At 36.9% G+C, this 23,524-nt stretch overlaps 3 protein-coding genes across 4 annotated transcripts; 2 read left to right on the top strand and 1 right to left on the bottom strand.

Annotated features, from left to right (window-relative positions):
- The first annotated feature begins 1,578 nt into the window (after positions 1-1,578).
- On the top strand, positions 1,579-5,342 carry LOC147505736 (uncharacterized). The gene is given in 3 exon segments (XM_086558200.1): positions 1,579-3,624; positions 3,626-4,003; positions 4,956-5,342. Coding segments are annotated over 2 exon segments (1,863 nt in total). The 5' UTR covers positions 1,579-2,025; the 3' UTR covers positions 3,890-4,003; positions 4,956-5,342.
- Positions 5,343-7,001: 1,659 nt separating this feature from the next.
- On the top strand, positions 7,002-18,004 carry LOC147505735 (uncharacterized). The gene is made up of 13 exons (XM_086605618.1): positions 7,002-7,256; positions 7,922-8,461; positions 8,595-9,269; positions 9,364-9,691; positions 9,921-10,176; positions 10,256-10,508; positions 10,917-11,069; positions 11,145-11,269; positions 11,423-11,899; positions 12,884-14,048; positions 14,128-14,467; positions 14,540-14,776; positions 15,523-18,004. The coding sequence occupies exons 1-10, from the start codon at positions 7,164-7,166 to the stop codon at positions 13,428-13,430; spliced, it is 3,447 nt and encodes a 1,148-aa protein (XP_086461744.1). The 5' UTR covers positions 7,002-7,163; the 3' UTR covers positions 13,431-14,048; positions 14,128-14,467; positions 14,540-14,776; positions 15,523-18,004.
- Positions 18,005-18,082: 78 nt separating this feature from the next.
- LOC147505734 (deoxyhypusine hydroxylase-B-like) lies at positions 18,083-22,783 on the bottom strand. 2 transcript variants are annotated; one of them, XR_015193453.1, is made up of 8 exons: positions 22,646-22,783; positions 22,189-22,470; positions 21,885-22,018; positions 21,573-21,808; positions 21,337-21,475; positions 20,120-20,267; positions 18,455-18,573; positions 18,083-18,367 (listed from the first exon to the last, which is right to left on the bottom strand). XR_015193453.1 is itself a non-coding variant. In XM_086558201.1 (8 exons), exons 2-8 carry the CDS (start codon positions 22,343-22,345, stop codon positions 18,335-18,337), a joined length of 945 nt encoding a protein of 314 aa, XP_086414327.1. In that variant the 5' UTR covers positions 22,346-22,470; positions 22,646-22,783; the 3' UTR covers positions 18,083-18,334. The 2 variants fall into 2 exon arrangements, 1 of the variants encoding a protein (XP_086414327.1); XM_086558201.1 differs by having other exon boundaries at positions 20,141-20,267.
- Between the last annotated feature and the right edge of the window lie 741 nt (positions 22,784-23,524).

The following is a 23,524-nucleotide window of genomic DNA, read 5'->3' as shown; positions in this document are numbered from 1 at the left end:
ATAAATTGGAAACAAACGGTACAAACTGTGATATTGGAATAGAAGGCGCGTGTGCGCACTGTCTTCTAATAATTATTTTTTTTCCATTTTATTTGTATTGCATGAGGGTGACCTATATATGAGTATGAGGGTGACCTATATATTTTTTATGTTTTTCTGTTAGTTCTGTTATGCAATTGTGCTGCAATATCATGGAAACATCGAGTAGGAGAGTGAATCCACCGAACCATTGTTCAAGATCACAACTGACTTATTCTATTCCAATTGTGCACGCCATGTCCCTTTTATGAATTTTTGACAAATAGTACAGAATTTGAAGGTTTACACTGAGGTGCAAGTGGTTTAGATCTTAGAAATGAATAAAAATAACATAAAAAAAAAAGAACAAAAAGTGGAGTTTTTATTTATAGTGTTGACTGCTGACTTTTCTCGAGGCCTAATTTTGAATTTGAGTTTAAGATACAAACTCGTGAAATCGTTATGAACACAGTTTGGCTCAAAAATTTTAAATCTGTTCTTAACTTGTGACATTCCCAAATGCAAATTAAGGTCTATAACTTTTGCAATCCAATAGCAGTCACCATTCACCCTTAATTTTGATTTCAGCTCGTGATCAATGCTAATTTCTTTTATTCTTTTTACTCGTACAAATAATCATAAAATTATGAATAGATTAATGAAATAAGGACCGTGTTGAAGCACTTCAGCAATTGCTTCTTGTGCAGATAACTTGAAATCCTGTACAACAATAGAATAAGAACTTACTAAATCCGTGATCAATTAGATTATAATCTTAATAATAGTATACCAGCTCCACTAAGCTAAACTTTTGACAAGATCTCCATTTAAGTCAATTCTAACTTTAGGAATATGATTCCAATAATCCAAATGTAGATGTTAAACCGCAGGCTTTAGGTATGTCTATTTTATTTTATTTTATTTTTTGCTTGTTAAACACAGATTTCCAAATTTTACAAATCCAGATCGAGCATATTCTTCGTTGTCATTATAAATCAATCAACAAAAAAATAACGCCTTTGCTTTTGGCAACTATTAATTATCTCTTGAAAAAAAAAATGCGTGTAAACGGAATATATTATATTATATTTTCATATCCAACTTTCGAACATGTATACAATGAAGGCATTGATCGAAATAAAAAATAGTTGGTGTGAATGCAACTAGCCATGTTGGCATGATATTTTCATATATTAGTATGTATTAATTCTCCTACCAAGTTAGTATCACCAATGGCGTAGGTGGTTGGAGAGGTTAAAGAGGAGTAGGACAGTAGGTAACTTTAAATGATCTTAAAATATCCAATCGAATTTTATTCTTTTCTTCTAATATTTGGTTACTATTTTAAATTGAATATTTCGTTTCATTCAATAAATATGGTTGACCAAATTACATTAACATCCTTGTTGTAGAAATACAACTACCCACGTTCCCTGTTGTATTCAAAAAATGTTCATGAGTTTCACCCACAGCGTTATTAAACCTTTGGAAAACGACGGGCGTATGGGCATTTTCGGGAAGTAAAAGATTAGGTTAGATTAGGCAATAATAATCAGATGACTATTACAATTTGAAGAAAGAGAGTGAGTGAAGGTGATAGAAAAGCTGTCCTCTGTTTTCCCTCCACTCCATTCCCAACACTCTCACTCTTTTTCTCTGAACACCAAATCATTTAATTACAACTCTGAAACGCACGCTATACAAACTCGAGTGCTCTTGTGAAATCAATTACAACTCGTTCACGCGGCCAGTGGATCTGAGATCGTGTGGCTGACGTGTTAAAGTAACAGATCTATGGACTAGATACGGAAACAGCAGAGAGACAGGGTTTTGGAGTTTTCAGTAGCGACAGATATATCCTAGTTACCCGGTTTCAAAATTCAAGATTCTTCTAAAATATATTTTAAAATATTTTAAAATAAAATATATTTTCCGATAATTCCGGAATTTTTATAGGCTGTACTAGTGAGTGAAGAAGAAACTTTTTTGAACTAGTTTTAGAGAGAGATGGTTGCAGAAGCTTGGTTATTGAAGATGGGAAATCAAGTAAGTTCAAATCTCAAACAAGCTTTATTTCTAGACCCATCTTCAAAAAACAAGAAACTCACTTTTACTACTAGTAAAAAAAATGAACAACAACAACAGCAACAGCAAAGGAAAATTGGTATCCTATCATTTGAAGTAGCAAATGTTATGTCCAGAGTGATACACCTACACAAATCATTAACTGATAGAGAAATCACTAGACTGAAAACTGAGATTTTGAAATCCGAAGGGGTGGTAAATGTCGTTTCGGATGAAGAGTCTTACCTTGTTGAGTTAGTTATTGCTGAGAAACTAGATGATTTGAATAGGATTGTGGGTGTTGTCGCGCGATTAGGGAAACGGTGTGTGGAGCCTGCATTGCATGGGTTTGAGCATGTTTTTGGGGATATAATGAGTGGGGTTATTGATGTTAAGGAGTTGGGGTTTTTGGTTAAGGATATGGAAGGGATGGTAAGGAAAATGGAGAGGTATGTGAATTCTACGTCGAATCTTTATAATGAGAGTCAAGTTTTGAATGAGTTGGAACAGACGTCAAAGAAGCTTCAGCAGAATCAACATGAGGAGAGTCGGAGAGTGTTTGAGCAGAAATTGACGTGGCATAAGCAGGATGTTAGGCATCTTAAAGATGTTTCGTTGTGGAATCAGACTTATGATAAGATTGTTGGGTTGTTGGCTAGGACAATTTGTACGATCTTTGCTCGGTTATGTACTCTATTTGGGGATTCTGTCGTACGGGTCGAGTCTGCTGGGTGTTTGTCGGAGTTTTATTCGGCAGTAGGGTCTTCTTTTGTTCAGAACAGAAGCGGACTGCTTTCTGGTCCTATAGATGTCCGACGGAATCGTCAAATGGCTTCAGGACCATTACATCAGTCAGCTTCTAGCAGGTCCAGTGCTTATAATTCAGGACCAATGGCGAGAATTCCAGCAGAGAGAAAGGGGACACCTGCTCGACCTGGGCTGACACCACAAAGAAGTACAGTCCCTTCCTTCAGTCCAGAAAATGTCACTTTTCCATGCGGAGCTAGCCCTGGGAGGCTTTTTACAGAATGCCTTCGTTTTAGCAGTTCAGCTTCGGTAACAGCAGATGATGATATCGAGCATGAAGGTCAAGATAGCCAGACTTTCGGTTGTTGCGTCGCTGGTAATGGGTTGAGAAGAGAGCATTGTTATCCACCTGATTGCTCTAATATGGTTGAAATGAGTGATTCTTTCAGCGGAGATCAAAGACAATCAGGTACAGTATGCGGTATTACCAGCACTGGCAAGTCTCCTTTCCGCCCCAAGAGTAGGTTAATGGTATATGCTTCGGCTTCAACTGTTGGAGGTTCTGCTCTTGCTTTGCACTATGCAAACATCATTATAGTTATAGAGAAGCTGCTGCGGTACCCACACTTAGTTGGTGATGAAGCTAGAGATGATCTTTATCAAATGTTACCAACAAGCTTAAGAATGTCGCTGAGGACAAATCTCAAGTCTTATGCTAAGAACTTGTCCATATATGATGCTCCCCTTGCTCATGAATGGAAGGAAACACTCGAAAAGAAGCAGAGATGGCTTGCGTGCGCCGTTGGCACATAACATGATCAGATGGCAAACGGAGCGTAACTTGGAGCAACAACAAATTATTGCAAAGACAAATGTTCTTTTGCTCCAGACTTTGTATTTTGCAGACAGAGAAAAGACAGAGGCAGCTATCTGTGAGCTTCTTGTTGGATTGAATTATATATGCCGGTATGAACATCAGCAGAATGCGCTGTTAGACTGTGCTAGCAGTTTCGACTTTGATGATTGCGTGGAGTGGAGATGGCAAGATCCGTATCTTTAACATTCAAATACTTGAGCAAATTGTACCTCAACATGATGTGTATATAAGATTCTGAACGCAGCAGCATCCTACTGCACCAACTACAAATGATAATTTGATTTTATATTTCATAAGGTATGATATCTTTGATGCTTAATGTACACAATACCATTTCCTTCCTCTTTTGTCATGTGGTATAGAGTGCATATGTTGTTTTTCCATTTGTCATCTCTGTATACATTTTCTATGTTCGAATGTCTACATGGAGAATCAGTCATGCTTACCTAATAACTAGTACTCAATTTTGTTATTAACAGACTTGATTCATTATTATATGAAAACAAAAATCTAAACAGAATTTACAATTAGCAAAATTATCAAGTCGGGTATCAGAGCTCCACTATGTGATTCTTCCAGCGTTGGAATGGATTCTATCGACTATTGACCTTTATGGAAATCACTCATGCAAGGGAAAGGGATCTTATCAAGTTCATGATGTGCTTGGTTTTCTTATGCATTTGACTAGAAACAGTTACGACATATATATTGATCTTGTGATGGTTGGATGTGTAGATCTCTTAAAGATTTGATGATTTGAATGTTTACCAAATCATGACATTACCAAAAGTGTATACATGCACATCATTTCATATAGTCCTCAATTAACTGAGAACCTATGCTCTTCTTAAGCATCATCTTCAAAGGATAAGTTACATTCGACTATTCCCAGAGGACTTGACGTTGTGTTTGTTCTGCTTTTAGAATTTCTTTGTGAGGTTAATGCTGGATTTGATTAACACGGAAGGATATCCCTGGGAACTATTCTATTCTGGAGAATTTTTGTATGATAATAGGAATTCCAATTTCTTAGATTTGCTTTTGAGATGGGTTGAGTCCTGAAAAGTTTTCTGCTCCTCAAGAGATGTCCCCGATAAAAGTTTTCTCATCAAGAGCACTATTATGAAACAGAGCGCTAGTTACGTTGTAGAAACTCTCCAACAAAAGGGAATTCCCAGGAAATCAAGTTTTTGTGCACAATTCCACCCTAAAATTGTAATGTTTCTCACTTCTTGTTTTTATCATGCAGATAGGTGGTTGCTGTGGTCATATTTTGAAATTCAAATCAAACAAGAATTTTTTTCGTGAGCAGAATCATGCCGTTTGTTGTTCAATGTAATATTTACATGATCTTGGCAACAAGGACAGTTCTCCTCCAGTACCAGCAATGTAATTGCGGTCTGTTCAGTTGAGCAAGGCCTGGTGAGTGATCTTTCCCGTGACTGTAATATGTATGACCTTCAACTGCGGAAGGACTCCACCATCAGACTTTTGATTAAGAAGTATCAGCTAGTCCTTAAACTGTGTATATCAATTTTAAATCTTGATTTGTTGTAAAATCAAATTATAAAATCCCTCGTACAATTTCCTCCTGTAATTATCAGAAAGTTATATAGCATCTTCTTGTTATATTGTTGCGAACTCTTAATCCCATTAGTCAACCTGGTAGCTTGGCCATGTTTGTTCTCTTACGGCAAGGATGAGATGACCTGTAGCGTGGAACATTGTGAACAAAAGATGTCTTGACCTATCAAATGTTGAATCATGTAAACTCGTCACTTTTCATTCGTTTTGCATCTTTCATTTTCTCATACTCAGAAAGATTATATAGCAGTTCACTTTAGCTTGACCGACCCTCTATCTCGGAAGCTTACTAGAGTTGTGAGCATGTGTACTGACCCTCAATTTTTTTGTCCAAAACAAGTTAGGACATGGGAGTGTTGTAGGTATTATGAGGTATCTTCATGAACTGCATGTTATCCAGAGGCTTCACAGAGAAAGGGAGTGGTGGGACAGTGGGACTGTAGGGTGAAGTTGAAGAGGAAAATACGACGAGAAGAAAAACTTATGAAGAACAAATACCAGTTCATACCAATGAGGGCTTAAAGAAACAAAGAATTTACTGGTTGAAACGTGCCTCAGATTGCATAAAAAACCATTTTGCATAGTTTTTATTTATTTATTTTAGCTCCATTTTATATGATCTAGGTTCATGTTTCTACTTTCCTATATTTTCTTGTACTTGTCCGTTTGACTGCAAAGACGATTCCATATGATCTTTGTTTCCAAATCCCATATAGAGTTGAAAGTTTACCTATTATCTGAATAGTTTGCTTGCTTATGCTGGGATAGGATGCATTGGAGCGAAGGTTTGAATTTTATATCCTGTATCCGATCATCTAGCTGCAAATTGATTCAAGGATGATACAATTTGTAATTCTTAGACATTCATAAATATGCGATTTGTAATCGGTGAGGGTTCCTGACTTCCTGTAACATCTCCTGCTTGTGATTGAAACAAGAGGTGATGATACTAGCATGCAAAAGATGAGGAAGCTATGTTTTCTCGTGTATGCCTTAGATTAGTTACTAATTGAACACTACTGTATTTTGATATCTCGGAAAGCTTTAGCTAAATCAAGATCTCGGTTTGCATAACAACCATACGCCTCTTCCGGTAGGGTGTTATATGTTTGAATCAAGAATATGCATTTGTATGGCACAAAAAACTGAACAACAATAGAAACAGTATCTTGTAACTGAGATATAAGAAGTTAAATAATTGGCAAGCAGATTAAATCTTCAGAAATGAATCGACTCCATTTTTTTGTTTGTTTGTTTGGTTGGAAATTCAATATATTTGCCATTTGTCACGGTTTAGTTGGGTGCTGATAATTCGCTACCCTTGAACAACAACTCAACAAGTGGTGTGCCAACTTGAGGAACTGTATTTCCTAGTTACACGTACGTGTGCCTGCCTGAGTTCCTTTTAGGCTTTTTTTGTACAAGTTCTCACTGATTCACTCTCCTAAATCCTTAGAATAAGGGACTATCAGTAATTAAGGCTGGTGGACAAGAGGTGAACTGGTTCATCCATTTTTGTGAGAACTTGGATACAAATAAATAAATAATGCACTCAAGACATACTACAGAGAGTCTAGACTCATTGCCTCCTCATGAGTCATGACTAAGTGTGACCTTTGCCTCTTCAGTTTCTTCTCTATAATCTAGACTTGTCGAGAACTGTGCATGCCAGAAAGCACAGTCAGTAATTAAGGTTGGAATAAATTATCTTTTACTCTAATCGTTTTAACGTCCATACAGCTTCTTTGCTTGTTATAAGCTAGACATTATAATCTAAGATTCTAAGTCTTGGGCTTCCAGCATTCTTGATTCTTAGCTTCTTCTTCTTAGAATCAAAATCATTGTTAACTAGGCTGAAACATAGATATACGAGATGTGTGAAAGTAAAAGTAACAAGGAAATTGTTGATATTATCTTGGGTTGGTCAATTGATGACATAACCAACAAAGATCTTTCCAAAGATAAGGTTTGATCCCCACTTCTCTTTGTTATTTCTACTTGTCGTACACCATTTTTCCTAGAATTTTTCCCCAAAATGTTGAAAGGGATCATGCATGGATTTTTGCTTGATGTGCTAACATTATATATCAAAGGATCCTGACTCACAACACAAGTTCTCTCAAGTTTTGAACTTTGTAGTGTATAAGGCATGAAGGGCTACTCTTTGCCTGTGGATGTAGAGTAACTTTACATTCCAAGGAGATCAATTACGACTGTGGTTGTCAATTTGTCATAACACTTTATGTTCTCTTAGGAGTCATTCCAAGTGAAATAGGTTTGGTGAATGATACTGATAACCTTATAAGATCATAGAATCTATATGTCGATCTTCAAAGACGCTTTGTGGTAGTAGTTTCTGGGTACTACTGTAATAAAGCCTCTTCCTCAAATTTGGTTACAAATAAGATGTCCAGCTACAACCTACTGAAAGTACTATTTTCATAACCGGAATATAACATTGTTAAGTAATGATGGTTATCAAGCTTGTAAATGGTAATCGAAAATTTTGATTTATTTCAACTATGGTGCCATATGCTATTAAGTTTGCTTGTTTCAAACTCATTCTCATGTATGTTATAGTATCTTTCTGGTTAGGTATCTTGTTGATTCAGATATTTCACATTTTCTCAGGTAGGACTTATTCCGACAGAATTCTCATATGTTAATCATTACCTGGAATCGTTCTGCTATCCTCTAATTGAGGAAGCCAGATCAGTATTATCAACATGCTTATTTGCGGTATCTGATGCTCCTTTTGTTGGGATGATTGTGGAGAGGTGCAATGTTTCTGAAGGATTCACAAATGACGGAAATAACATTTTCAGTTTTTCTCTTTATAATGGTGAGCGGAGGGGCCACTATGAGCCCAAGGTTGGTGATATTGTTCTGTTGTCTACTTCAGTACCCAAAGACTATGAAGAGATACGGCAGGGGATAAGACCTTCTTGTTTGGCTGTTGTAGATTTGATTGGTAATGGTAATGGAAAACAGTGGGGCAAGTTAGGTAAATTTGGCAGTGAAGAAATTAAAGGAGGTGGTAGCTCATATGTGGCAATTTACCTAATGAATTTTACTGAAACAAGTCACATTCGGACCACCTTGAATGTGGATACGACTGATCCCCATCTCAATTTAAATTTGATCAAGAAGGCATTGTGCCGTAAAAGCTTGGTAAGTAAAACAGTTTGATTTTAAACATGAAATTTTATATGTACTTAAATTATGCTTTTGCTCATAGCAATATGCAAAGTTTCTTCAGTTGTAGGATTTTGTCTGTCTCTCATGACTGAACTGGTTAGTGCAGGACCTTGAATCATGCTCATGCACATGGACATCTTTTCAAACTGAGGATATTCTTCATGAAAAGATTGTCAGCAAACTGAACGAGTCACAAATCGATGCTGTTCGTTTTCTTGTTTCTCCTATCAGGTGTAATCACTCACTCTCCATGCGTTGCATCTCTGGATTACCTGGTACAGGAAAATCTGAAATTGCATGTATTACTGCACTGGCTGCTTTGAACCTCAAGTGTAGAGTTATTTTATGTGTTCCAGCAAAGTTCTCCGTGGTAGACATTGCTTCACATTTTGTGAAGATTGTTAATAGATGTCATGGTGGGTATAATTTGAAAGATATCGTAGTATTTGGTGAGAATAGTGAGGAACACTATAAAAATACTGGTGACCTCGCTTTTATAAGACCTGATATTTTAAATATGCTGAAACACGGTCGTAGAATACCAAATACCACTGAAAAACAGTGCAACCGATTATTTTGTCTGGACAAATCTCCTTTGATTTTCTGCTCTGTCGCAAGGTTATTATCGTTGAAAGGATGTGGTTCGGTGGCTGTACTTATTATGGATAATGCTGATCTTATTAAAGAATGGGAGTCAGTATTACCCTTACAGCTCAAGGGATTGAGGCATGTTCTTCTTATGGGGAATGATTATGAATTCCAGAGAACCTTTAAAAGCCAGGTTGGTCTATGTTTGCAATTTTTTCTTTTTCAACTTTAGAAATGCATCAATACTTGAATACCGTTCCAAAGCAAGATTTTGGTACTATTTTCAGATATCTGAAGCTGTTGGCTTTGCAAGAAGCCTTTTCACAAGGGTGGGATCATTGTGCCCTCCAAAGAAACTTATTGACATACAGTACAGGATGCATCATGGGATCAGCTGTTTCCCAAGCAAAAGGCTTTTCAGTGGCCAACTTTTGAATGATCCAGATGATATAAGTAGAATTCGTTTTAATTGTCAACTTCCTGAACACATTTACAAGGCCTACTCATTTATAGATTTTGCCGATGGGAAGGAAATAAGTAATGATCATGGAGAAGACTGGAAGAATATTGTTGAGGCAGCAGTTGTTATTAAGATTCTGACGAAGTTATTTCGAGGTACGTTATCCATACTTGTTGCAAAATAAATTGTTAAACGACTCATTTGAGGCCATTTAGAAAAAGATTTAGAGGGAGATCCAAATCTGCTAACCAAACGGACACTGGCGTTGCATTTTTTATTTATTGGGATTTAATTTATTTCATTTTCACTCAACACTTTTTGTTGGCATTATTTTATTGTAAATTAATTTTTCGAAAGCTTAGATGTTTTAGCCATCTTCTACAGCTCGTGTAAATTCTGGAGGAAAGCTAAGCATTGGTGTAATATCACCTTATAAAGCACAAGTTCAACTAATTCAAGAAATGTTATCTGACAGAATTGAGTCTAACTCTGAAATTTCTCTATGGGTTAGGTCGTCAGACGAAATTCAAAGCTGTGAGGTGGATGTAATTATTATATCGACTGTCAGGTGCAATGAGAGTGGCTCTGTTGGGCTTCTTTCTGATCGATATCTTACAAGTGCTTCTTTGACAAGGGCAAGGTGTCTATTAATTGATTTAATTCCAAATTTCTAATGATGTTAAGTACTTAGATGTTTATTGGCTACTATTTTGCTGTAGGTCGCTACTGAGCCCTTTTATTTTCTTTTATGTAAGGCATTGCCTCTGGATTCTTGGGAATCGGTCAACTTTAGTGAAAAGTCACTCAATCTGGAAAGATCTTGTTGTTGATGCAGAGGAACGTGGATGTATTTTTCATGCTGGGGAGGATAAAGACCTAGCTGCGGTCATACTAGATGTCAAGCGTGAACTCGATGAGCTCAATGATTTGCTGAATCAGGAATCTGTGCTATTCAATCATAAAAAGTGGAAGGTTTGTAGGATAATTTTACTCGAGGACCTGACTCTTACCACATCTTGTGCATCACATTGTTTTTGTTGTACTCTTGGATTCTTATTTTTTTGCTACTTCATTGTCTTGTATCCAAGAACCTGTTTCGATCGTTTCTATGTTGACATTTTGAATGTGCCCTTTTGAATTTTAATAAACTGGCAAGGGTCTCTCACCGACCCACCACCCACGGGAAGGGTGTTTATTTCAACATCGTCCAGTAAATACTGTCTAGTGTACTGCTTTACAGATTAAACTTTGTGATAGTACATATTACAAGTGTAAATAATTTTCTATAACCTGATACTACAGGTGCCTTGGTACCATTTCTGTTCTTCAAAAAGTAAATATATATATAAAGAAGCTGATGAAATTAACTTTTATATGCAGATGATTTTCAGCGATGATTTCAAAAGGTCTTTTGTTGCATTGAAGACTCTCTTTATCAAGCAAATCGTGCTGGGTTTTTTGTTGAAGCTAGCTGGCGGTTGGCGTCCAAGGCATAGATTCTTTTATGCTTTGAGCCCATCTTTGTGCAAATACGTAAAATTATACAAAGTACATGGATTATATCTTGTCTGTACTACAGACATTGCAACTGAATCAAAGTTTATTCAGGTTTTGAAGATTTGGGATGTCTTGCCACTTGTGGAAATTCCCAATGTTGTGGTGAAGCTTGAAAAAATGACATATTTATTTTCTGATTATTACATGAAGCGCTGCATGGAGCAAAAATATGAAGGGTATGGCATGCCTTACTTCTATTGCACTCACTTAGCAATGCGTGGCATACATTATAATCAAATCTTTGTTAAAATTATCACCTTGGTTATTTTTTATTTGTATTACAGTTGCGGAACTGTATCTAACTCATTCTGAATCTCTGCCTCCCATAGGATTCTTGTGGTGCCAATGAGTTGGAACATCTGCTCTGACTTTGTCAAGTACAAATGTGCAGCAAGCTTGCCTGATCTGGAGAACTCCAAAGTTAATGAAAGTTTGTTGTTGATGAAGTTCTATTCGTTGTCTTCTGTTAGTGTCAAGAACTTGTTAAAAGCTTGTGACGGGAGAGAAATTGAGCTTCCATTCGAAGTTAGTGATCTAGAACTAGAGATAGTTAAATGTCCCAGAAGTGCTTTTGTGCTAGGCCGGTCTGGAACAGGGAAAACTATTATATCAATAATGAGACTGATGAAGAGGGAGCAAGAATTCGTAGAAGCTTTACATGGAACTGTTCCATTTAACTGGTTTTCGTATCATAACAAGCGCTGCGAGAATAATGCTGTTGCTGGATATGGGTTGAGGCAGATTTTCATAACTGTGAGTGTAAATCTTTGTTCAGGTGTGAAGGACTACATTAATAGGCTTAAAAGGTTAGTTCTTCCCTACGTCAAGATGTACATTTTGGTGGTAGCTTTCTTACAGTTATTTTCTTCTGGCCTTAAATGTGTCAGTATCAAGTTTTAGCTCTTTCAGATATTTATATGCTGGTATGTTGTACTGGACTGGTTTTGGAGCGACCTTACAAGTTCCTATTGAATTTCTGTGATTTGGGATGGTATAGTATCAAAACTTGATCATTCGTAACAAATAAACAAATAATGAAGGTTTAATTTCTTTTTGAGCAGGGAGTCCAATGCTATCATAACTAAGAATATATATTTCTTTAATCCTTACGTAGGTTGTGATGAATTATTTTAATTAAAAATTGAAAACTCAACTCACTTTTCAAAAGAACTAACAATAAACAAAAATAGAGATCTTGTATTTGGAAGGATTTTCAATAAAATTAACTCAAAGGTTCGGTGTATCTATTACTTGCTTGGGACCTGGAATTATGGAACAGTTCAACCATGTAAAATTCATGAAAAGAGATCTTGTATTTGGAAGGATTTTCAATAAAATTAACTCAAAGGTTCGGTGTGTTTATTACTTGCTTGGGACCTGGAATTATGGAACAGTTCAACCATGTAAAATTCATGAAAACACTTCTCACTTGTGTTACAATTTATTTTGACAACCTAACTTTTTGGCTATGTGATGCAAAACTTACCACTACTTCAGTTCGCTCTTCATCTTCTAAAACATTAAGGTGATTGAAAGGTGGTGAATGAGTATTTCAATGCCGCTTTTCAGTATTCCTGACCACATGTAAATTTTGCTATAGAGATTATAAAACACAAGTAAATGAATCTTTCTTGTGCGTACTGTAGAAGTTTACTGTCTTTATACTTTCAATAGATTGGCAATTCGATATAAATTATATACTCACTCTTCCTTTCTTTTTATCGGATATTAAGTACTGATATTGATGTATTAAGTTTGATGTCTTATTTGCTTCACTCATTTGGGACCAGGTGTATCTTTGGCATGGAAATCCAGGCGGGTTCTAGTGATGGTGAGATGTGGGAACTTGGGGACAGTCTCTCTATGTTCTCCGATATCCCTGATAGCTTTACAAATATGCCACAAAGACATTTTCCAATTGTTGTTTCACTTCGCAAATTTTTGTTGATGCTTGATGGAAGCTTAAGTCGCTCTTTCTTCAATAGATTTAAAGATCTGAAGGTGATATTTGATGGTCAAAGATCTACCATGACTCATGCTCAGCAACAGATTATACTAGGAAAAGAGGTTCGATTTGAACGTTTTCTGACTTCGTATTGGCCCAGTTTTAAGGCGAAATATACCAGGAAACTGGATCCACTGTTGGTATATACCCAAATTATCTCTTTTATAAAGGGTGGATGTAGGTTGGGCGTGGCTGATCCGAATGAAAAGATGAGTGAGGAGGACTATATCAAGCTTTCTAACAGTAGGAAGTCTACTCTAAGTGAAAAAAAGAGGCAGATTATATTTAAATTATATATGGACTATGAGAAAAAGAAAGGACTCAATGGATAGTTTGACATATCAGATTTGGTGATTGACATTCAGCGTCGGTTGAGGTTTGAAGGATATGGTGGCCCAATGATGGATTTTGTTTATATAGATGAAGTCCAGGATTTCACATTGAATCAACTTTCCCTGCTCAAATACATTTGCTCCAATGTAAAGGAGGGATTTGTTTTTTCTGGCGACACAGCACAGACCATCAGTAGAGGAGTTCATTTCAGATTTCAGGATATCCAGTCTTTGTTTTATACAGACTTTCATGTTGGACCAGAAAGGTCATCAGATTTTTAAATTGAAGCAAAATTTCCGTACACATTCATCAGTCTTGAACTTGGCACAAAGTGTTTTGACATTGTTGTATCATTTTTTTCCCGAGTCTGTTGACAAGCTAGAGTCAGAGACAAGCCTTGTGCATGGAGAGTTACCAGTTCTTCTTCAATCCTGTGACCAAAATGTGCTTAAGAATATATTTCATTCCAATGTGGGTAACAGCAATGGTGCAATTACGTTTGGAGCCCAACAAGTTATTTTGGTGCGTGATGACTGTGCTAAAGAACAAGTTGCGAGCAAGTAGGACAGAATGCACTTGTTTTAACGATAATTGAATGCAAGGGTTTGGAGTTTCAAGTAAGTAGGATAATTTCTGATCTGATTAGTTGACCATAAAATTAACCTGTTCATGTTACAATTCGTTTTTTTTTTGCAGGATGTTCTTTTGTACAATTTTTTTGAGAAAGCTCCTTTGGAACCTGGATGGGAGGTTGTCTATGAATTTATGGTTCATAAAAACCTTTTGGACGCTCGTTCACTTAAATATCCCCCTTTTGATAAGGATAGGCACAGTGCTCTTTGTAATGAACTTAAGGAATTATGTGGCAATCACAAGAACTAGGCAAAGATTGTGGGTTTTCGAGAGTATTTCTCATCCATTGTTTGATTACTGGAAGAAACTTGGTGTTGTTAAACTGGGAGAGCTTGATTTCTCCTTTGGTTCTGGCATGGTAGACTTTTGTAAGCTGGAAGAATGGAACTTACGTGGTCAGAAGGTACAGTGTGTGTTTTAGCCCTTTTCAAGCCTACTGATTTTGTTGCTTATGCTGTTCTCTTTGAAAATGCAGTTCTTCAACAAGGGTAATTATGAAGCAGCTCTTTTGTGCTTCAAAAGATCTGGAGACGTCTCCACTCGAAATGGGCACAGGCTGCATCTCTTCAAATGGAAGGAGAAAACAAGCGGCACAAAGATTTTGAAATGGCTGCAACCTGTCTTTCTAATGCTGCGGAGTTGTATGAAGAGATTAGGAAATTTGGATCTTCTGTAGTTTGCTTCTTGAAGTCTGGGAATTACGAAAAAGCATGTGTGTGGTTCTCATATTAATTTTAAGTCAATCTTTCTGGCGTTGAATTTCAGTTATCAATTGTCTTTATGAGTAAATAATTGTTGATGTGGTCTCATTTCTTGTGCTATTACCTATCTGATTGTTCGCGTATCTGCTTCTGATCACTTGAGCAATATCACAATTACAGATGTTTTTAAATTTTGATTTAAATTTAAGAACGTTTACTGATTGCCCTAAAAACAAATTATTTTCCTGATTCTTTTATTCTGAATCACCAAAAATATCGTTTACTTTTGTCGTGTTAGCAACAGATAGTATTTCTTTCATTTACATATCATAAATACTATAGTTGTTAGTGTTTTCTTAGCTCCTAAAAACAAATTGTTTCCTGGTTCTGTTATTGTGAATCACCAAAGTTATTGTGTACTTTTGTCATATGAACTGAAAGACTATAGTTTGTTGTGTTTTCTTGTCAGATAACAGAAATTGCACTAGTGGTGCAACTGTGCAAGTGAGAGAGAAACATCTAGTAGTATTATCGGGGGGAAAAAAAAGAGAGAAACATCTAATTGTCGTAAATTGTATCTTACAAGGCAGTTGTGGATCATCCCCTCTGTGAGAGGTCGATGGCTGTGCCTATTTGATGTAAACCGGAACTATTTTCTTTGAAATGAAACATCATTTGTTAGGAAGTATTCCTTCTATATATATAAAACTGCAATACAGAAATTCCTGACAGTCTCTTTCCTTCTTATTCTGGACAGCAAAGATATATTTGTAGAAATATCGTGAACCCAGATTTGAGGATTCTGGTCATTGCTTTGATCTCGCAGGCTCTTTGTCCAATGCTGCCAGAAATTATGCTCAAGGAAAATGTCTCTCTAAGTGCTTGTCTTCTTGCAAAAGAGTTGATCTTTTTGAGTTGGGTTGGGCATTCATAAAAAAATGGTCCGGACAGGTTCCTACAGATACTAAAGTGAATTTTCTGAAGAGTTGGATATCTAAGATCAATAAGCTTTCAGATATCGTATCAGTGGTAGAAATTGCCAGAACATTCCCAGAAGATGCTTACAGTTTCCTTATAGAAAATGAAAACTATGTTGAAGCCTCCAAACTGCAAAGAATCAGAGGAAATACTATTCTGAGTATTCTCGAAGCTTATATGCTTGAAAGAGCGGAAGTGTATAAAAAGTCGTCACAACTGGTGGACTTTCACATTGCGGTGCAAATTATCTCCACAGATGAAAGAAGTGGCTGGTCCATGCAGCATGCTCACAATCTTGAAAATCTTTTAGATGGAGCAAAGGAACTTGCTTACAGGGTTTCAAAATCTTATGGTGACGAGGTTCGGGCTGAATTAGCCTTTCTTTCAGATCGGAACTACAGCTTCAAGACTATTCGTGCACACTTCCAAAGGGCTCAGAATCAAAATGTTATGGTGGAAACTTTTGCTGCACATAAGAAGGCAGATATTGGCCGATATGATGATGATTCAGATGCAGTCTTCAAATGGAGAAGTATGCATTTTGAGAAAGTAGTTTTTGAGGGCCATTTTTCTTCTCAAGTTCTAATCAACATTTGGAATACATGGAAGCAAAGAATCTCCTGTTTATTTTCCTACCTTCAGGGCTCTGTTAATACGAGCCAATACAAGATTTACAAAGACCTGTGTCATAAATGCTTTGGGGTGTTAAAGCTAAATAGTAAGGATGTTTTTCTCGCTTTTAACAGCCAAGCTTCCTGGCTGAAAGGAGCAAATGAAGAGTCTCTGCATAGGTTTGACGAAAAGGTTTACATCAGCGGCCCAGTGTTCAGATCCCTTGCGCAACAGTTCTTGAGAACTCAAGTTTCTTTTGTTTGTGATAAACTGCTGGGAATATTGACACAGCTTCAAATGAATTATCAGGAGAAAAGATTCTGTTTTGTTCAGTGATCAGTCCTTGCACTTCAGATTTCAGGTATAGTGATTTTCCATAATAAGTATGGAAGCTGTCCGAGGAACTTTGGTTTATCAGAGGGGTTTATAAACAAGGCTTTTTCTCCACTTTATTATACAGACTCTATGATAAGTTCTAAAGACACCAATCGTCAGGAAAAAAGTAGTGCAGTGCAGGCAGTGGGTTTTGTTCTTCATGAAAATCTGAAATCCTTCAAGGATTCACTAATGAATACTGGATGGGCTATCATATTTCTTTTTTTGTCAAATGAAGTAATTGACGAATTGACATGGGAAATTCGGCATAGAACATAACTAGTTTGCCCCTGGAAGAGATTCTTTGTTGAACTACATGCATATAAGGACATGCTGATTGCATACAAGGTTATGGGATTTAGCAGCGCCTCGTCGTTGGCACATTCATTCTTGCACACACTTCTGCCTACTGATCCTCAAAGCCAGATTCTTCTGCTTGAATGCCTCCTTTTCCTAACTTCTTCCTGCCAAATAGGAAAGGGTTGGTTCCTAACATTGAAGTTGATATACACTCAGTCTGTCGATTCAGAAAAGTCTGAATCTTACCAGTATGCTCTACTGGGTTCTTCAGAACAGACCAAGGTTTCTCCTTTCTTAAGACACGTGTATGACTTCATATTGGCTGTTGTATGGAAGATTTTGCCAGAACGGAGATTCGAATGGGCTCGTATATACAAAACTAAGGCATTGCACTTCCATCAGTTGCTGGTCCTTAGATTAGTAACTGTACTGGGACTTGTATGTCTTAATTCAGAAGAGCATTTTTCCAAGGTTCAGGAGCTTATGGGGGATGCTGCAGGAATCCTTCCACTATTACCCCAAGATTTTCAGCTTCAATTTTGGTTTCTGATGAAAGGTCGAATAAGGACATCAAAATACTTTGCTTACTTGTTTGCAAAAGCACTGGAAAGCGTAGATAACCAGTTGGTTCTTGTTCACAAGGAAGGATGCAACAACGCGTTCATGTTCTTGAAGCCAATTGTTGTTAATAGCAGTTCTTTCCAGCAGATGAATAAGATCTAAATGCTGACGATCTAAACGCGTTCATGTTCTTGAAGCCAATTGTCTTTCTTATGATTGATAAGATCTACGTTATTGTGTAGGTAGATTGAGTACATAGATGTTTCTAAGGTGAGCACGTACAAGACGATCAGTTTGGGGTTGAAGTAATGCGTTGCCTTGCAAAGTTCAGTGTAAAATGTCGAGGAAGAACAAAGTTTTTGCAATATTCGGATAATTGTGGTTTACCTAGAAATTAGTTATTTTCAGATAAATGACAATAGTTGGTCCGTTATTATTTGTATTTTTTTTTTTTTTTTTTTACATTATTGTAGCTTACATAATAACAGAAATATCAAAAAATTGTAGCTTAATACATATAAAACACACTAATGGAGAAAGTTGAAGAGTACATTTGAAAAGTTCCTCTCAAGAAGGCACTTAAAAATAATCCCAATATGAAAATCAATTGCAAGTGTCCCATGCGTGGGTAGACGTAGCATATTACTCATCCTAGCTAAATTTGGTTGACACATGCCTAGTAAATGGCACTACTGCCATTTGACTGATAAAAAAACAGGCAAGGCAAAGTCTGATAGAGCAGGCTATTGCACCTGAGGTGTCTGCATGAAGAGATACTGCATGGCAAAGTGCGGCGTTATTACAATTTGTTTTAAACAGCTGAAATGGACTATTTAGTATATAGTAAGCTCTGCATCACATACCTCAAAGGACTTTCCAGATCTTTCAAACTCCAACATGCTGAGAGCTACTTCACAGCTTTGGGAGACAATGGGTTCAGCATCCTTTGCAAACTCCTCAAGAAGCTCGACACTTTGGCTATCTACAAAATAACAGATTGAAACCAGATAACTCCAATGCTACATGTCACTAACAAAATCATATAATGTCAGGAGTGTTAGGGAGCGACACTAATCCACTTCTTTAATGTTTAACTATATCTAGTCTCTACTGGAGTGAATGAACAAAGAGCTAAAATCTACCAATTCTTAGGGTTAGCTAGTATTACACTAGGAAGCACGGATACGGACACGCGACACGGATACGCGGACATGGCATTTTTAAAAAATTTAGGACACGGATACGCGGACACGGCATTTTTAAAAAATTTAGGACACGGATACATCATAGATACGTTTGAATAATATTTATATATAAATATTATATAATTGAGCATTTTTCACCAAATTCAAATTAAAATAGCAATTCTACTTCATATAATTGAAGATTTATCTATGGAGGTTTTAAAAAAAAATCCTTTTTTTTGCAGATTAAAATTAGTTAGTCAGGTACCACTTAATCACTTCATCTTTCTTTTCTTGCATCTCTTCTTATCTTGGATTTTATTTCACTTGTTTTTTTTTTGTTGAAGTTCCAAAAAAAATTTGTGAGATTAATATTCTGGCCTGTCCCCCGCGTGTCGGAAATTAAAAAATCGGATACTCCAAATCGCGTATCGGGGCATATCCTTGTCGGACACGGATACTTCACCCTTACAGGCGTATCCGTGCTTCATATGTATTACACCCCCCACCCCCCTCCAACTAGATGAGCCAATTAGTGTGTATTTGGGGACCCTAATTTTCCCATGTAGGGGGTGGGGGGTGGTGGGTGTAATACTAGTTAACCCTTTCTGGTATCTAAGAAACTTATCCAACTTGGGGAGTCAATTAAACAATCAAGAATATATCTTTCTATATTTTGACATATCTATACAATTAAACAAAGAAGAATAGTGCAGACACACTACACAAGTGAACAACTTTAAGTCGACTTCTTAATCTCACTCATAGAAGCATTTATACTTTAAATGGACTAAGTGTATCCATGGCTGTTGATATGGCACCTACAAGATGGACTACAGGCCGATTTGGGTGAAGATCATCTTCCCATCACGTAAACCATTCACACAAAAGATCAGCTCAGCTGAAGATCTCTAACCTGTTCATGTTTGCAGGGGAAAAAAATCTACAATTGTCGAATTTTCTTCACTCTGTGAATGTTAGAAATCTTCAACAGAGTTATATGTTTGTGAGGATGATCTCCAGGGTCCCAATCACCGAAACTGAAACCTTAATATGTTGTGTAGTGCCACTAATGGAGCCTTGTCATAGTCACCTATTCAACTCAACCATGGTCTCTCAATTTTCGGTAACTCGTTCCAACCTTCCACATAATCTTTTTTAAGGAAATAATTTTGAAAAGTAAATTACATCAACGTATTCATGAAGTGAGAGCATTTGTTTTTTCAAGATACGAACTAAAATCATAAATAAATATATTACAGTCAATATATAGCACATCTATAAGAATTATCAATGTTTCCTCAAGTAGTTGGATCAAGGTATCAGAAGAGCACATAAACCAACCTATCAATCATCAAATGGTACCTGCAATTGATCCAAGTGCTTCAGCTGCTTCATGTCTAACCATCGGATGCTCACTAACATTCTTAAGTACTCTAGAAAGGGCTGCAGTGGCAGCTTTATTTTGAAGCTGGCCTAAGACATACGCTACCTATAAATACACAAAGCCATGTTAAAAACCATATTAGAAAAGATGTTGGTTCATGAGTGCACAACCATGATTTATATCAGGTCCTACTTATTAGCATCTGTGTTACGTGGACAGCGATACGAGCATCACAACCCATCAAGGGTTTCAAATGTCAGATTCACGTAACCTGAAGGGTACAGACTTCAATATCTTTCTTAAACAAAATGCTATTTTATTTTATTTCATGGAATACATCACGGGGTATACTATGACACACGTAAAATGATTTTCAATAAGGAGCATATAAGTTCCACCATACTTGCCACAAGGAAAACTTCTAATAATATCTATCTATATATATATATATATATATATATATATATAAAGGTCAAAAGTGTAGCACAAGAGTCAATGTCATATCGGAACTGTACACTTTCTCGAAATAGGTGTTCCACTCTTTTTCAAAAAGCCCATGCAACATTTATTAGCATGGAAGGTTGAGGTCCAATTAACCACAGGAGGTAACTATTACTCAGATAACCTGCCTCTGGCTAAACCCAAAATTCTCACTTGTCTATGACCAACCAAAAATGAAGCACACATCAAGGTAGAACATTTCATTTGGTAATTTAAATTTGGTCAAGTAAAATAATGAGCGGTAGGCAATAATAGGATAAGGTGGGCCCCAGTTGTCCAAGTAATCCATGTTTGTGCTAACATTTTTTCCCTCTCAAAATACTAGCAAAAATTTGTTTGGATAAAAAAGCATCAAGCAGCCCGACATAAACTCCCCTTTGATTTCGATTTGATCCATTACCAAAAGAAAGAAACTCCAAATACTTACAAAAAGCATCAAGCCCAACACCCAAAAGCACATAATCTCCCCTTAGATCCCATTTACAATGAGAATGACACTCCCTCAAAATACAGCACTTTATACAACGCACCCCTTTACAAGTTGAACTAATGGCTGATACTTTGTGCATACAATCTTACCACTATATAGATTCATAAGAAAGTAATAGGTTCTAGCAATGCCATAACATGAAATGTAGTGTCAAACAAAGGAATTTATAGTAGATTGACCAACCTCATGTCGCAGAAGAGCACTTCTAGCACCTAACGAATCAACTATGGCACTGACAGCTACATCTTCACAACGATTTCGAAGAGCAAAGAGAGCTGCATATCGCTGATACATGTCTCTCTCTTCATCCAGAAGAACTTCCCTTAAATAAAAAGACTAGAACCACTTAACAAACTAACCTATGAATATGAGGATGTATAAAGTTTCATAACCATGAATCGTGTTAAATGCAAGCAAACCTTAGTTGATCTACAGAAGAACAGCAAGAAGCAGGTGTGGCTGGATCAACAGAAAGAAACGGTGATGCTACCTCTTTTGTTGAATCCTCATTTTGACAAATATTCTTCTGCTGCTCTATTCTTTCAAGAGCCAACTCACATGTTTCTCTCACCTCCTGAGCAGGATCTGACACCAATGTCTTTTCTAGAAGGGGAATGTTACCTTCCAAACCAATTGCCCCAAGAGCTTCAGCAGCCTAAATAATATAAATAAAGTGTGAGAAAAAAAACAACATAAAAAACAAAGGTGCAAACTGAGAAACAACTAGATACCTCGTGGCGGACAATGGGGTGTAAAGAAAGATCCTGAAGAACCTTTTCTAAAGCAGGAACCGCTTCCGCATCTTGCATTTGACCTAACGCAAATGCTGCCTCATGGGCAAGTAGGTTTGAAGAATCTCTAGTTGCTGCAAACCAATCAAAATACCACATGACTTCTCTAAACAGTCAAAGGGGTCATCCATTTTTCTCAACAATACAGGTTTAAGTTTAGCCCAACAACAAAAACAGTCAAACAAACATGAAAAACGATTAAATAAACAAACTTGATGAATGAAAACTGATGTAAAAAACTTACCAAGAATAAGTGCTTCACGTGGTCCAGAGCCACGTAGATTACGAAGTGAGAACAAAGCTCTAAAACGTTCTGATATTGGTTCAGTTTGGTCGAGTAATCTTTCGCAGAGGAACTTTTCGGTTTCGGGTGATGATTCCAAGGTTTTTGCCAACGCCATTTTGCAGAGAGAAGAAGAAAGAAAAAGGGATGTGCAACTTATTTTAAATGTTGCATCTGTGCAGCCCCACAAAAGTACAAGATTCAATGTCTCGCCCGTTAGAATCTTCAAATGTCATCAAAAGTGGTTTGTTGAGGAGTGTTTTTGGAATTTCATACCCAGTTACCCATACAGTACAAAGTATCGTGATATCTATTGAGATTTCAGTAAAGGATATGATAATATTTACATAACCTTTTATTCCAAGTAAGTAACAACTCAATCTCTGGTGAGAACAACCCAACTTTCTAAATTTCTGCTTTTATCTTTTTTCTTCTAATGTCTTCTACCCTTCTTCTTTCTTAATTCCTCATACCCTTTTTCTTTGAATAATAAAAACTCATGGATTGTGTAGCATCAAGAAGAATTGACAAGAAAGAAAGAGTAAGAATATGTAAGGAAAGAAAATGGTTGATGAAAGATGTAGTAGCCATATTCAGGGATGCATCACATAAGTACTGGCCCAAGAGATAAGGCCCATACCATAGTATGTATTGGGCCCAGAGAATAGGCCCGGACCATACTATGCCCATGAGTAAAACCTAAGAGAGGGATATAAAAAGGAAAAGGAGGAGAAAGAAAAAAGGGGGCAATCAATAGAGGCATAGAAGGGTGAGGAGAGAGAGGTGAACTACGGGCTTGATCCCAAGATGGATGCGTAGGCAAGGGCAATTGAATTGGAAAAGCCGATCCAAAATATAGAGTGAATTTGAGTAAAGTTAGAGATTGGCGAGATTGCCAGTAATTTGGTTGTAACAAGGGGCGCCGTCTGTGGGGAGTCGGGACTTTGGCTGAACTGATGAAAGATTTTCAAAGTCAAATACTCAGCTTGCATACATGCGTGGATGATGATGAATCCACCTGACTTTGTTTGTGAAAGCAGTGGATCCTACCGACTTTTTCGATGAAGACAAAGAGAGAACACAGAATCAAGGATCGAACCAACCTAAAACAAATGGGTTTGGTTTCAAGTTTCAACTCTCAACAACCGATCGGTTTATGGTTTCACGCGGAAGCAGGGGAGAGCTGTTTTTTGTATAATAGCAACGGTAAAGATGGAATCTTTTGGAGTGGGAAGAATTGGTTACGCACCATTTGAGTCTTTTAATAAGAAATACTCATTTTATGTGTGTCCGTTTC

Source organism: Coptis chinensis, chromosome 4 (genome assembly GCF_015680905.1).
Source record: "Coptis chinensis isolate HL-2020 chromosome 4, ASM1568090v1, whole genome shotgun sequence".
Classification (NCBI taxonomy): domain Eukaryota; kingdom Viridiplantae; phylum Streptophyta; class Magnoliopsida; order Ranunculales; family Ranunculaceae; genus Coptis; species Coptis chinensis.
This window is presented reverse-complemented; position numbering and strand designations above follow the sequence as displayed.